Below are 15,291 nucleotides of genomic sequence, written 5' to 3' on the forward strand. Positions count from 1 at the left end.
ACTCGTAAATAATGCGATATTTTAAGTTTTCCATTTTGTAAAATGAGTGACGCAAACAGAAAAAAACAGAAGAAAAAAAACAAATGAATGACGGTCATCGAACCACAAATACATGAGTCTATAGCTGTACAAATTTGAATTTGGAATTCCTTACCAAAGAGGAGAAATTCGTGATTAAAGTGGCCAGTACGAAAAACGCCAATTTCATATGTAAGGACCTAATATTAGCAAAAAACCTGTTAGGCCGTATAAAGTAAATAAATAATAGAAGTATATAAAATTTTTATGTAAAACGAATGCTAGATTTTTTGCTTGTATCTTTGGCTAAGGAGGCCAAGATTGACTCGTTAATAACTTCGAAAGTACTCAAAGTGTTGATTTACTGATATGGGTCAAATATTTCACGATACCTTAGATCTTTGTTGAAATTACCAGATCTATGTAAAGTAAAAATATGTACATAATTATCTAAATATCTCCACTCTGGCTCAAACTTAGTGAGCAATAACAATTTAAGTACCTACATGTATTTGCTATACCTTGTCTTTGTTTCCATATACCAAAATTCTGTTACACAAAAATTTTAAATTTGAGATAGTTATTGTCCTAATTAGATCGTTGCATATCGAAATAGTTACAGGCAACACTGTTACGGCTCACTAGCGCTATAGTCTCGTATAGTCCGACAAAATCCGGCCCGGTGAGAGGCGCTGCTATCGCAGATTATTCTGACAGAAAATGACATCTAAAGCCGCATTCACATTTGTCTGACGTGTTGTGTCGTGATGCGTCAGAAAGGTATCGGTCTCATACAATTAATATGGTTGCGTGCACACTTCTCTGACGCAGTGTGTTGTGATGGCTTGTGTTGTGTCGCGTCAAAAGCGATCCCGGTCCGGGTCAGGATGGGTGAGGTGCGGGGGACGGCGCAGCGACACGACACAGCGGGTCGGACTAGTGTGCACGCGCCATTTTGTTGTGTTGTGACGCGTCAGAAATGTGAATGCGGCTTAAGATAAGTCAAGAAAGCTACAATACGACAAAGAACGCGTGATAAATTTTTGAAATTGACCAAGAGGTGCTAATGGCCTGGTTCAGTATTTCACTGGGTCGTATATGTTTGTCGGTCTATATAACGTTGTTCGATAAAGTTAGCGGTATAGGTATAGATTATAGGAAGACAGTTTAGAAAGACAAAAGCTAGTCACTTTTTAATTATAAGTAAGTTTAAGCGGTAATTCAAAATCGATGTGACGTGACTAAAAAAGAGCTTGATAACAAGTTGTTACTACGGATTGAGAACTTGTTAACAATTGCCATAAATTGAATCTTACTATTATGAAAATGTTCAATAGAATGATGTGTTTTTGAAATACACATTGTATTATTTTATTATTATTAAAATAAACCGATGTATTTGGCCTTATGTCGCCATTAAATAAAGATCAAAAATGTGGATAATCGATTGCACCATATTGCTAGATCAAGCCATTTTCCATCTTTATTGTTTATGCCACAACCAGGCGTATGAAGGCTAAGTGTACACTGTTTATTTATTTAAAAAAAATCGGTTTCCTGCACATTTATACACTGCACGGTTGTTATTTTTTTTTATTTGATAGCAAGATGAAAGTGAAAAAAGCACCATTTCAAAACTAACCTAAAAATGTTGAAATTAGAAAATTTGTCAAAATTTTAAAATTAGGTAATGGTGTTTACCATGCGTTGAACGCACACTTTGATTAGGCGTTTATCTTCGTGGTGTATATTAAAAACTGTTTTTAGGCTTAAAGTCTTAACTTAAAAGGTTGTTCAAAAACGACTGACTTTTTTGAATTACTTTAAACGTGGGTTACCAATATTAACCCTTAATTCGACGAAATTTTTTGTAACAAAAAAACTGTTTTTTTATAGTAAAGTCATATTTTTGGATATGAAATAAGTACAGGAAAAATGCTAAAAAAAATTAGTGCTGGACAGTTTATGATAAACCACATGTCCGTCACAGCGGACATTGTCAAGTATGTAACGAAACAACATGTCCGTTGGGGCGGACTCTACCAAATGACTAACAGAAATGATAAATACAACAAATACACACCAAAAACAAAAATTAATTAATAATTGTAATCAAATATGACTATGAATATAAAAATTATTTTGTATGAAATTTCAAATGGCAATTACGAGGGTTCTTCCCTGTAAAAAATAGTCTTACGTCACATTTCATGCAAAAGACAGTAGTCTTTTTACTACTTTTAGGGCTCAAAGTCTCTTTCATGTTCAAATTCGTCAATGTCTAATAAATTAAGCCATTCCAAAGAAGAAGTTATTGAAGGTGCAGAAGATGAAAAATATGGATCTGGTGAGGGTGATTTGGTGATTTATCTTGTTAATGCGTCCATGCAAATGCTTCTGTAAAAACGCAAAACAACAAAATAAGCATTTATAGAAGAATACATTCAACCACATGTGATATTGTGCAAAAAACAATAAATGTAACAAAAAGGCGTTAATCGTAGCGTATTTGGCAATGTTCGTCACACCGGACAGCTAGTTTCACGTAGTAATCGACAGTGTCCGGTGTGACGGACAAGAGATTTAGAGCGAGATAAAATAGTGAAAATGAGTGTAGAAGCTCGTGATTATCTTATTTTCTAGATATATATAATATCAGCAATATAAATTAATACAGACATGGTCTAAAAGTTAGTAAAAATCAATAAAAATAGAACAAAACACCCTGAGCAAAACAGATTACTTCGGCGTCGACGCCACTTTCGACAAAAACTGACATTTTGAGTGTTTTATTATTCAAATTATATTTTTTACTAAATCTGTTATATGTTACCTATGCACTAAAATCAAAATCTTATGTATTTTTCTCTAAACTAGTTCAGTAGATTTTTTTTAATTAGTTGTTCGTCACACTGGACACCATCGAATTAAGGGTTAAAATGTTCATAAAAAACATATTGTCGTCTATGATTTTGTAAAGTTTTTGTATACCACAGAATGAACACCCACGTTAACATCTACAGAACATAATTTTTAATTTTTACATGTCCAGATAACTTCAGTCTTCAAATATTTTAAATAGCACTAAGTGAAACATTTCTATTATGTATTCGTTAAAAAAAAATATATAAAATGGTGTGAAGTGGAACAGGGTGTGGTTATATGGCTATTTGAAAACAATTTTCATGTACATATAATATTTATTTCTAATAATGTTGATTGTTAAAATTAAATATTATTGTACATAATAATTATGTACAGGAATTATATGTATGTATGATATAACATCAATTAAAATCACTAGATATACGTTATATAAAAGACTATGACAACGTTCACGCGTCTCTTCCATGTACCAACGATTAAAGGTGGAAAAAAGGAATAATTGAAACTTATAGGATTTCAAAATTAAAAAGATAATGTACTTAAATTACAAGGATAACATTAATAGGGCTGGTACATACCTGTGGTAACTTTTTTATGATTACGAATAAAATACAAAACACTAACGTAATAAAAGTAAATAACATAACAATCAAAATATAGTAGAAATATAACAAATTAAGGTGTATACGATATAACAAAAGGCTATAGTGTGTACCAACCCTAACTATTAACTGAATACACCGTTAGACCAGGAGCGTACGCTACAAGCTCCTTCGATACCCTTTGTAAAATTTTGGGCAAAAAAAAAATACACGAAATACGCCCCTGCCGTAATTTGTAGCTAGTTACGCGCAAAAAAATGACCGATGTTTTCCCGTCAAAAGTTCGTAGTACGTTGCCTGGTATTTTTGTGAACGGTCGCTGTAAACGAATCAAAATTATAATAAAATAATTAAGGCGCTGTTTCTGTTGATACGTAGATAGCTTAAGGGATAACATCCCGCCCACTAGTTGTAGTATGAATTATACTCAATAAGGTAACATTTTGAAATGCGAAATAAAAAATTGCCATTATACTGCTTTTTATTTAATATAATTTATACCATACATTTTGTTACAGGCAACACAGTATGTATTTATTAAAAAGTTGATTAAAATTGAAAAAAAATAACAACGATTACTATACATGCTGTGATTTTATATGCCAATTATTAAATTGAAAATAACTTATAGTCTATAAAAATATTATTTAACTTTATACCCAATACATTTTATATACATTTTGTCTTAAAAAATTAAATAAAATCTAATAAACCAAATAAATATTACATTTAGATAGATAGATAGATAGATAAAGCCTTTATTCTCTGACAGTTACACTTTACAATATTTACAACTTATATTCTAAGAATACTTTACACATAGAATTTGTATAAGCAATATTTGGACAGTTTTAGTTATTCCGCATCCAGTTGCGTGTCAGGATGTCCTTCGACATAGGCCTCCCCTAGTTTCTTCCACACCTCTCTATCGCGCGCTAATCTTCTCCATCCTTTTGGGAGGTCATCCTCCCATCTTTTAATTTGTCGTCCTCTTTGCCTTTTCCCTTCTCTGGGATACCAATCTATGATGTCTTTAGTCCATTTTCTTTTGTTTGTCCTAATGATATGCCCTGTCCAATTCCACTTAAGTTTTTTAATTTTTTTGGAGACGTCGTTTACCTTCGTTTTTTCTCTTATTGTTACATTTCTCCATCTGTCTTGTAGCTTTATGTTAAGCATGCTTCGTTCCATATGCCGTTGACAGTTTGCAAGTTTTAAGTTGTTTTTGACTGTGGAAGGCCAAGTTTGACATCCGTATGTAAGGCATGGGAGAACGCATGTATTATATATTTTTGTTTTGATTGATATCGGCATAGACCTGTTTTTAACTATTTCTTTCAGAGACCAATAGCGTTTCCAGGCATTACTTATTCTTCTGTCTATTTCTTTTGAGTATTGATTTTTTGTCGATATAATTTGCCCTAAATATATGTATTCTTCAACATATTCTATTATTTCATGTCTTAGTTCTATGTTCTCTTTTTCTGCGTTTGTCATTAATTTTGTCTTCATTGGATTCATAGATAAGCCTGCTTTTCTGCTTTCGTGGTCTAGTTGTCGCAGCATCGTTTTTAGTGTCTCTGATGTCTCAGCAAATAGGACTATGTCGTCTGCGAATCTAAGATGGTTCAATTTCGTTCCGTTAATGTTTATGCCAAACATGTCCCAGTTGATGTTTTGGAATATGTTTTCAAGTACAGCAGTAAATATTTTAGGCGAGAGTGGGTCTCCTTGCCTTACTCCTTTTTCGATTTTAAATTCTTCTCCTAACCGCTCAAGTTGTATTTTTGCTGTTGAGTTTTTATATATTTCTTTTATAATGTTTATGTATTTGTCCTCTATACCTTGACTAATTAGCGTCTTCCAAATGTAACTATGACTCAGGGAATCGAAGGCCTTACTGTAATCGACGAATGCTAAGTAGTAGTTCTGGCCATATTCGTTACATTTCTCTATGATCTGTTTTACAACATGGATATGGTCTATAGTAGAATAGTCGGAGCGAAAACCTGCCTGTTCTCTAGGTTGGTTGGCTTCTAGGGTTTGGGATATTCTTCCAAGAATGACTTTTGAGAACACTTTGTATATATTTGACATAAGGGATATTGGTCTATAATTGTTGATGTCCCTTTTGTCCCCTTTTTTATGTAGCAGGATTATGGTAGACTTTGTCCATTGAACGGGAATTTGCTTATTGTTTATAATCTCGTTGAATAGGGAGGTTAAGATTTTGATGATCGCGGGTGATGTGATTTTTAGTAATTCGTTTGAAATTTTATCATCTCCAAGCGCTTTGTCATTTTTTTGCGTTCGGATCGCTATAGCAACTTCAGCTTCTAAAATTCTTGGTATTTCTTCTTTGTCATCATTATCATCATTCTTTTCGCTCGCCGATATTGTTTCGCTTCTCTTTGTGTACAGTTCCTTGTAGAATTCTGTTGCAGCTTTGGCAATTAATGGTCTTCTTGAAGTTATACGGCCTGAATCTTTCTTATTTTGTAATTTTAATTTAGGTATCCATTGTGTATATTCCCTTAGCTGTTTTAGACCTTTTGTCATTCCGCCTGTTTTTTCTATTTGCAGTTTTAATATGTTCAGACGTTCTTCCTTTCTTTGTTTTCTTATTGATGCTTGAATTTTCTTACTGATATTCGCTATGTTTTGTCGGTTATCTTTTCGGTTACCTAGTAGTTTATTTCTTTCTTCCATTAATTTTATTGTTTCTTCACTTAGGTTATGCCTTTTCTTTGTTTTTGTCGCTGATATACTAACGTCTTTCAGAGTCTTTTCGAGGAAATTGTACTTATCCTGTATAGTTTGGCGCATATTGATGTCTAGTAATTTTTTTTGTAAATCATCTAATATATTTTGGGGTACTGTTAGTGTTTTGCCATTTTTATTTGACGATATATGTTTTCTTAATTTCTTGTCTTCGCATATTATAGTTCCTCTTAGCATTCTATGGTCAGTATTGAAATTTAACTTGTTAATTACGCTCACATCACTGAATATTCGAGTTTCTCTTGTCAAGATGAAATCAATTTCATTTCTGTCCCTGCCGTTTGGAGACATCCACGTCCATTTCCTTGATTCTTTTTTCTTGTAAAAACTGTTCATTATTTTCAAGTTGAACTCAAAGCAGAAATCTATTAGCCGTTGTCCATTTTCATTTCTTCCTCCGCTGCTATGTTTTCCGAGAACAAATTCATCCCTGTTAGTTTTATTGCCTATCTTTGCATTAAAGTCTCCCATCACTATTACATTTTTGTTAAACCTTTGCATTGTTTCAGTCAGTTGTTCATAGAATTTATCTTTCTCCACCTTCGTGTCTCGTTCGGTGGGTGCATAAGCCTGTATAATCGATGAAGGATGTTTAAATCCACATAGTTGAATAACGAGGACTGCAATTCTATCCGATATCCCTTCAAAACTAATTATCTTATCCTTTAGATGCTTGCTTATAAGAAACCCTATACCATACATCCCTTGTTTTTCGCCTTTGTAGTAGAATATGTATTTGTTGTATTCCCTTATCTCTTCTCCTGATCTTCTAACTTCACAGATTCCAATAATATCCCACTTTATTTGTTCTATAGCCTGCTCTAATTCTATTAATCTGTGTTCTTCCATTAATGTTCTGACGTTTAATGTTGCTATATATATCTTACTCTTTCTTTTTGAACTTGAAGCCGTGATTTTAGGGGGTAGTGGTCTGTCAACCCCACGGTGACCAGCCGGGTTGGGGTTGTTCCGCTTCTGGATGCAGGTGTCTAGTTGCTACTTAGTTTGGTTTGGTTTTGTTACTGATAATGAGCTTGATCGAGGTCTCATCATATCGAAGACATTCTTCCTATTTTCCTTTATTAGTGAATTGTTGCTAACTAGTTTTTTAGCATTGCTTTTATTTTCAGGTGATGTTGAGTGCCCTCTTTTCCTTTTTTCTTTGACTAAATTGCCTTCTTTGACTATCATCTTATCATATTTTATATACGCAAAGTTTCCTTTGTCACGCTCCTCTTTAACCTTTGCTTGTAATTCTCGTCGTTTTTCTAATACTTCTTTCGGAAAATCTTCAGTAACGTATACCTGTTTTAAATTCCTTTTCTTCTTTAATATCTCTCCTCTTTTCCAGGAATTGGTGAAAGTAATAAGCACAGGTCGTATTTTGTTTTCTTTGACAACTCCAATGCGATGAATCTTCGATACATCTTTTGGTTCTAGAATAATATCTGAATCTGTTTTACAGATATTCTGCACTTTTTCCAATAAGTCTAAAGTAGATTTCTCTTCCTCGTTTAATCCAAAAATAAGAATATTATTTTTTTTCTTCTCCTTCTCTAGTTGGTCAATTTTTCTTTCTAAAACTTCGATTTTGCTTTTCATGAGTTTATTTTCTTCAATTAAGGGTTCCAGCCTTTTATCCATTTTTTCGAATATAATCTTTGTTTGTTTTTCCATCTCATTTTTCATTTCATCAAAAAGTAATTTAAACTGTCCCTCCATTTTGGCAGATTTATGCTGACTGGCAACCCTATGACGTATTGGTTTTGACGTTGACGTGTTGACAGTGACGTATTGATTTTGACGTACGACAGTGACGTATTGATTTTGACGTTTTACAGTTGAGACATTGACAGTTGTCGAAGATGTGTCGACGTAGGAACAAGTGTCACCTCCTTATTCGTGTGACCTATTGACCTTGAAGGTTGATATCTTTCGTGACTGTTTTTGTAAGTTGTTGCACGTATTAATGGTATTTATATTTACCAAAGTGTTCTTCGTCGCTTATTCTTTCACTTAAACACAATTGATGTATTGATAACGATAATAAATCACTGTTTTACATTTAATTTGTCTGACTGATCGTAATTGTTGTTTACTGTTTGACAGCCGGAAGCGGAAAAAAAAAACATAACAAAATATTACATTTACTACAATCTAAATATTAAGTAACGTTTTAAGCGTATTTTTAAAAATAAATCTAAAGTCATTAAGAGAGTCCGGACTGTGGCCAATTTTATTTTGAAGAAAAATTTCACACTTGCAACACCACAAAAAGTCAATAATCAACTATCAATATCTTTAGTTGAAAATGTGGCAATAAAAGCTTTGTGATTTTGTGTAAAAAAAAAAAGCTAGAAACGTCACCCTTTTCGCGCTATATTATTTATGAGTACAATATTTATACATTTTTATTTTTAATACACAAATCTATGGTCATAAGTACATAAGTGCATTTTTTTAAATTGCATTGCATAGTCACTGTTAAGTAGCATTAGGCGGGTCTAATTTAACTTAATCGTATTTTTTCCGTAGGTTTTCTCTACGAACACATCAATACTAAAATACAGTTTACATATTTTTCTGTGAACATTTCTGTGGTGAAAAGTCTCAGTATAGCTTATAATGTTCGAAGCATAGACAACTTCGCACATAATTAGGGAACATTAGATTAAGTACTAAAAATATTGCACCAAAGAATACTTAACTATTAAATTCATTTAACACTACAGAGTCACTTAAATAAAAGCTAAATTCAAAAGATAAGTACATAAAGCATCAGCTAAAAGTTCATTTCATTAGCTTCATTTTTTTATTTGACAGATATACTCATGTCAATTCTCTTTAATCTATGCCCAAATTTGGAATCTGTGACATGACATGAATACTTTTTGGATGATTAAATTAACAATAACAATTTTAACAAAAATAAACAATTATTTTATATAATTTTAACTTTAAATGGTTTTTGTTCACTATTCAATATTCTTACTAACTGAATGAAGTTTACTAATCTTTGACTATATTTAAAAAAAATACTTGATTAGAATATTGCAAATACTAAAAAATATGTGCATGTAAGTTATAATATACATGTGAATGTTAACAAAAACTCAGGTTGTTATAAACATAAAAAAAATAATAAAAACCTAGGTCTATGGTCTATTGTTAAGGTGATATTTATCTATACGCTGAGATTCAATGGACTACATTTAGTAGTATATTCGAGATTGAAATCAAATTAAATATGAATGGGATAAATTTTATACAAAATAATAGTAATTAAATACAGATATGGAAGTCAAATAAATATTAAAAATAACTTAAATATAATTTAAAAAAGAATGCCTAACTTCATCTGCTTATGTGTAAAAATATTATAGTTATATTTGGAAGTTTTTAAGAGAATCCGAAATACTAGTACTAGGAAATGCACAAAACTGACAAACAGTAGTGGTAGCCACTCTGGTAAAAAATATGTATATTTATCGGGAGTAATTAGTTTGAAAAAGACAATGTCTTTTATAGATAGGCTTCCTAGTACAGGTATTTTTGAATCAATTTTATGAGAATAACATGACATAAATTGATTGTCGACTTGAAGAATGTGAATTGGTGAATCACCACACTGTCAGACAAGTTGCAAAAATTTCAGCAATCTAAAACTAGGACTAGACGTGGAGTTGCGGAAACTGTAGCCCTACTACTATAGGTTACTGTATCATTGAATTTAATGAAACACTGTAAAGATAACAAGAATCAAAAGCGCGTGATAATGGAAAGGGCTAACTGATATACGTTGGAGCAAACTGAAATAACATCTTGGTGGTTAAACAAATAAACGATATGGTAATGTCTGTAAAAGTACTTGCAGAAGGTGAAATTCTATGTGTAATAGCTGTATCAAACACAAGTAAGTTTTATTCTGGACAACACTGGAAGGGAAATAGCAAATTCCAACAAGAGACAATTCTATTGAGTGGTTAAGTAAATGGCCACATAAGCGCAAACAAAGGCTTTGAGATGCATGTTAGTCATGGATTTGATACTCTAAATGACAAAGATGTTGAAAATAGAGTGAAGTGAAAGAAAATACCTAATAAAGCTGGCCCCACCAACATGTGGAATAATAGCTAGGGAGAGGAGACTGTCAAGATAGATGGGATTCCAAAACATAAGTAACATGGCCAAATCCATAAAAATTACTGAATACACTCTCATAAAGATTTCCGAGACAAACAATGAGGATAAATATTTCAAATTTGTAAATAGTACTCGGACTTATTACCCAGTGAATCCCTACTACTGTAAGTCGTAATACATCGAAATAGAACAGCCAATGTTCAACTCTATCCAATACCTCCACACGCCTAATATTACTTACCAAAAATAAAAAATTAAAGCGCCAAAATTTTTGCAACTCTATGACATGATCTATGGTTGATAGCAGAAAGGGCATAGATTAAAAACATACCGTTACATAGCTTCACTTTTGTTGTTTTTCTGAGTCAGTTTGCTTAGTGTGCTGAGTTGTGGAAAGGCAGTTTTATTTTGTACAGGATTCAAACGAGTAGTCATGAATATGAACGGTTCGTACAGTGATGGACGGTCCATAGCAGACACTTCGAAATGCCGTATCTTCTCACGGGCACACCAATTGGAAGCTTTCGAACATGTATTTTCTAGACTGTTCACATCGTCAGGACCAGTTCTGTTTCCAATTACCATCATAACTACCTGGTGATTACATAAAGAAATAATGAGATTATGATCAGCTTTTTTCTTTACAAAGTTTTACGAAAACTAATTTACTCTGCTTCTTTTAGAGCAGAACACTAGAAAAAGTTGTTAATAAGGAGCAAATCACCCATGAGCATCAACTCAGTGCCATTTATTGCCACCAACTCATATAAGCAGTTCACTTTTATACCAAGAACTAGCATTGGATTGTTGCATATTAAGGAATAACAAGCACCATTTTTAGGAAATTTAGCACCTATGGTGCTTAAGAAGATGATAGGCAACAGTTCACTAGTCACATTATCTAATATATAAAATTCTCGTGTCGCGTTGTTTGTGGTTAAACTCCTCCGAAACGGCTTTCCCGATTCTCATGAAATTTTGTGTGCATATTGGGTAGGTGTGAGAATCGAACATCTATTTTTCATACCGCTATTAAGTTTTTTTTTAACTGCGCGCGGACGTAGTCGCGGGTGACGGCTAGTAGATTTAAAAGATCCTTACCTCTTTCTTATCCTTATTTCTATCAATATCTTTCTTCAGGTACATAAGAACATCAAGTGACTCAGGTCGTGTGGTATCATACACCATCACAAAGCCCTCAGCAAATCCCAGATAGTGTCTCTGCAGTACTTGATTAGAGGTCAACTGCATTGTAGGGGATTGCGGGGGACCTAAAAAATAAATAATAACTCCATACATAATTCTTTACAAATACAATTAGTAACTAAAAGCTAGTTATACAAGAAGCAATTAGATTTATATTGTAACTAGCTGTCGCCCGTGACTGCGTGGAATACTACTTAAAACTTAATTAGTAGCCTATGTCTTCTTCCAGACTATTTTTACATCTACACCAAATTTAATCAAGATACATTGAGCCATTCTGGAGATACATTGAAACAATCATCCCTCTATCCATCTAAACTTTCCCATTATTAATATCAGTATTATTGGAGAAAATATTTGCAATAGCAAAAAAAAATAGCTTGTAATACATAAACCAAGCAATGTAGATACAAATTCAGCCACTAATTTCATGATTAAATAGCAACAATAAAAATGTTAAAGTAAATGTTTTTTTTCACAAAAATACTAATAACTATGAATTTTGAAATACTATATACTACTATAAATCTAGTTATATAGGATAGTATAAAGAAAATGGCATGGCAAAACAAAACTACAGTAAAATTAAAACCTTTTAACTCGCCTGTTAGCGGCGGCTCCAGCCCCGCAGTATCATAAAAACATACTCGTTCCTTGGAACCTCTATCCGTCTCAATATTGGCTACGTAAATATCTTCTATTGTTGGATAGAAACATGATTTGAGATTCACATTACCATATATAAGCTGCTCCAGAACAGCAGTTTTACCAACCCCTTTCATACCACAAACTACAACTTTGCTCGTTTTGCCCATTTTATCAATAAATATTCTAGCAACGGACCAACTGTAAACTTTCACTTATCTTCCATACTGCAGCAATCTTACTAAGCAAGCAATAATAACATTTATATGAAGGCCAAATAATCTTTGTATATAGACAAATTATTAATACAAATATTCAATAATTTTCTTAATTCATTTCTAGATTTTATGTTTACGTAAATTTCTAACACAGCCAAAAATTTACATTTGAAATATGACAATCGAATCGACAGCTCAACTTGACAAGTCTATCATAGAGTACATACACTTTCAAACCAACTTTGTATTTTCTTCGATAAACAAAAAATTACTAACCTGACAAAAATTAATCCCTATATGTTAACTAATATTATAAACTTTTCGAACTTACATTTTACTATCATATTTGACATAAAAGGTTTATTAATATTCTTCTCCGCTAATAGGACGGGTACCATAGGAACTCATAGACTTGATGTGTTTGTGTTATTTTGAGTTTGACTTAATTTTGACATTTGACAGCATGGCGGCTGCTACAGCGGATTCCGAAATCACAAAGATTGATAAATATTCCATATTACTTCCTACATACAACGAAAGAGAGAATTTACCTATTATAATATGGCTTATTATGAAGTATTTAGATAACAGGTAAAGTAAATGTTAAACAAAAAACATTACCACTATCACAAAAACATAACTGCTAAAAGTAGCACTTGTCGGTTTTCTTGCAGTGGCTACGATTATGAAGTGATAATAATTGACGATGGAAGCCCCGATGGGACTCTAGAAGTTGCAAAACAATTGCAAAAACTGTACGGTACGAGCAAAATAGTTCTAAGGCCGAGAGAAAAGAAGCTGGGACTAGGCACAGCATATATACACGGTATACAACATGCAACCGGCAATTTTATTATTATTATGGATGCTGATTTAAGTCATCATGTAAGTTTTTTATCAAGGAGATTTTGGTCTAACCTGGATAAGCGAGTGTTATTGTTCAGTCCCAATAGACAGCCTCCCTAAGCAAGAAACTCGGGTTAGGTAGGAACCTCTATAAGCGAAAAAAATATTGCGGTTTCTTGGACTCTCACTTATCCAGGTTCTATTGTAAATACATTCCTAAATTGGAATTTATTTAACATTGATAAATTGAATATATTTGTTTATTTTAGCCTAAGTTCATTCCAAAATTCATAGAACTGCAGAGAAAACATGATTTTGATTTGATATCTGGTACTAGATATAAAGGAGGAGGTGGAGTACACGGATGGGATTTCAAAAGGAAGCTTACATCAAGGGGTGCTAATTTTATCACACAATTACTGCTTAGACCTGGAGCTTCTGATTTGACTGGTTCTTTCAGGTAAAGTTAGCTCATAGTAGAAAAAAACCTTAAAAGATACATGCTAGGTTATTAAGTTTTTGATTTTCTTTAATAGGTGAAGTTATCGTTTTTTTTATTTTCTTTTAAATTATCTTGTATAGAGATAATTTTATTCAATTTAATACCCTTTTGTATTATTAATTCTTAAAAACTTTAAGGTTTTAATTTTCTTCTCTTAGAGGTCTGCTTTAGTTATGTTTGTTCTATCTTTAGCGGATAGATGGTGTTTTGAATTAAATGCCAAGATACTTAAAAAATAATATAATAAAAAAAGGGATGTTAATTGTACTATGATTGCGGGTCAAGTGACACACTCGTGACCGATTTCTATGAATAATGCACAAGCGCCTGATGTGGGCGACGGAAATGCTCCCGCGACTGTGCTCCGACGCAGTATTTGAGCAGGCGTTAAGTCTGAACAATGTTGGTAAATAAAATTATTTGAAGTATTAGTCACATACATAATCTATATCAATATTTCAGGTTATACAAGAAAGATGTGCTTTTGAAATTGATAGACAGTTGTGTATCCAAAGGTTATGTTTTTCAAATGGAAATGATAATAAGGTAAGCGGTAACATTTTAATTATGACACTGTTCTGAAACACTTGTATAAAGCTCGCTCATTTGTTAGTCTGTAAGAATAGTCTATAGTCATCTATTGCATGAATTGGTCGACTTCCCCAGTGCAATACTACGACCACACAGAAGATAGGCATCAAGTGGAATTAATTTTGTGTTTCGCCTTACGAATGTGTGTTCTGGAAGCTTAATTTTAGTCCTTTTTCCTTCTTATAAGGGAAGGATGAGATGCGACTGCGGGGACACTGTCTATGGGCAGTGATGACATCGCTATTTTTGGCGAATCCAAGTGGCAGTTTGCTTGTTTGTCACCACATTTTAATATTACAGGGCGAGGCAACTGGACTATTCTATAGGAGAAGTACCAATTACGTTTGTGGACCGTGTTTATGGAGAATCAAAACTTGGCGGCTCGGAGATTGTGCAATTTGCTAAGGCTTTATTATATCTTTTTGCTACTACATAATATGATTTTATTTTAACATATAACATCATTCCAATTATTTAATCAAATATCTATTTCAAATATTACTCTTTTATTTATATAACCTTAAATTTAAAAGCGTATTTTTTAAAAACTGTTTCTTTTTCCTTTGTTTTTCATCCATAATCTCTGTTCTTCAGCGTAGGTTCGCATGTGTGGAGCAGATAAGTGAATCGATTGGCAGATCAGCTCAATATGTACCTTTGTTGAGTTATGATTTGCGTTTCGAGCTGCAAACTGCTTTTCACTAGACAGCAATGAACGCAGCTCAACTGTTCAAGTCTATGTGAATTTGAACCAGTTCAGAGCTAAGTCTCAATAAGTCACCGTTAAACACTACACGAAGTGTATGTGCTATAGCTTTTTTTAAGGTATGGGGTATATAACTTGTACTAAATC

At 32.9% G+C, this 15,291-nt stretch overlaps 2 protein-coding genes across 3 annotated transcripts; one reads left to right on the forward strand and one right to left on the reverse strand.

Moving 5' to 3' along the window:
* Positions 1-9,824: 9,824 nt before the first annotated feature.
* Positions 9,825-12,655, reverse strand: LOC106718724 (NF-kappa-B inhibitor-interacting Ras-like protein). Of its 2 annotated transcripts, none has more exons than XM_014512885.2 (3): positions 12,241-12,655; positions 11,532-11,701; positions 9,825-11,024 (listed from the first exon to the last, which is right to left on the reverse strand). In XM_014512885.2, the coding sequence occupies exons 1-3, from the start codon at positions 12,449-12,451 to the stop codon at positions 10,764-10,766; spliced, it is 642 nt and encodes a 213-aa protein (XP_014368371.1). In that variant the 5' UTR covers positions 12,452-12,655; the 3' UTR covers positions 9,825-10,763. The 2 variants fall into 2 exon arrangements, with proteins under 2 accessions (XP_014368371.1, XP_014368370.1); XM_014512884.2 differs by having other exon boundaries at positions 12,229-12,655.
* Positions 12,656-12,776: 121 nt separating this feature from the next.
* Positions 12,777-14,900, forward strand: LOC106718735 (dolichol-phosphate mannosyltransferase subunit 1). Its single transcript, XM_014512897.2, has 6 exons — positions 12,777-12,794; positions 12,962-13,090; positions 13,174-13,384; positions 13,615-13,805; positions 14,310-14,393; positions 14,739-14,900. Exons 2-6 carry the CDS (start codon positions 12,963-12,965, stop codon positions 14,872-14,874), a joined length of 750 nt encoding a protein of 249 aa, XP_014368383.2. The 5' UTR covers positions 12,777-12,794; position 12,962; the 3' UTR covers positions 14,875-14,900.
* The last annotated feature ends 391 nt before the right edge of the window (positions 14,901-15,291 follow it).

The sequence above is a fragment of the Papilio machaon genome, chromosome 26, assembly GCF_912999745.1.
Source record: "Papilio machaon chromosome 26, ilPapMach1.1, whole genome shotgun sequence".
Classification (NCBI taxonomy): Eukaryota; Metazoa; Arthropoda; class Insecta; order Lepidoptera; family Papilionidae; genus Papilio; species Papilio machaon.

Excerpts from the sequence above, each read along its gene's own strand:
- LOC106718724 (XM_014512884.2), bottom strand. The coding sequence starts at position 12,451 with ATGGGCAAAACGAGCAAAGTTGTAGTTTGTGGTATGAAAGGGGTTGGT. Across the intron at positions 11,702-12,228 it reads GCTAACAGGCGAGTTAAAAG|GTCCCCCGCAATCCCCTACA; the intron begins GTTTTAATTTTA and ends TTTATTTTTTAG. Across the intron at positions 11,025-11,531 it reads GAAATAAGGATAAGAAAGAG|GTAGTTATGATGGTAATTGG; the intron begins GTAAGGATCTTT and ends TGTAATCACCAG.
- LOC106718735 (XM_014512897.2), top strand. The coding sequence starts at position 12,963 with ATGGCGGCTGCTACAGCGGATTCCGAAATCACAAAGATTGATAAATAT. Across the intron at positions 13,385-13,614 it reads ATGCTGATTTAAGTCATCAT|CCTAAGTTCATTCCAAAATT; the intron begins GTAAGTTTTTTA and ends TGTTTATTTTAG. Across the intron at positions 14,394-14,738 it reads CAAATGGAAATGATAATAAG|GGCGAGGCAACTGGACTATT; the intron begins GTAAGCGGTAAC and ends TTAATATTACAG.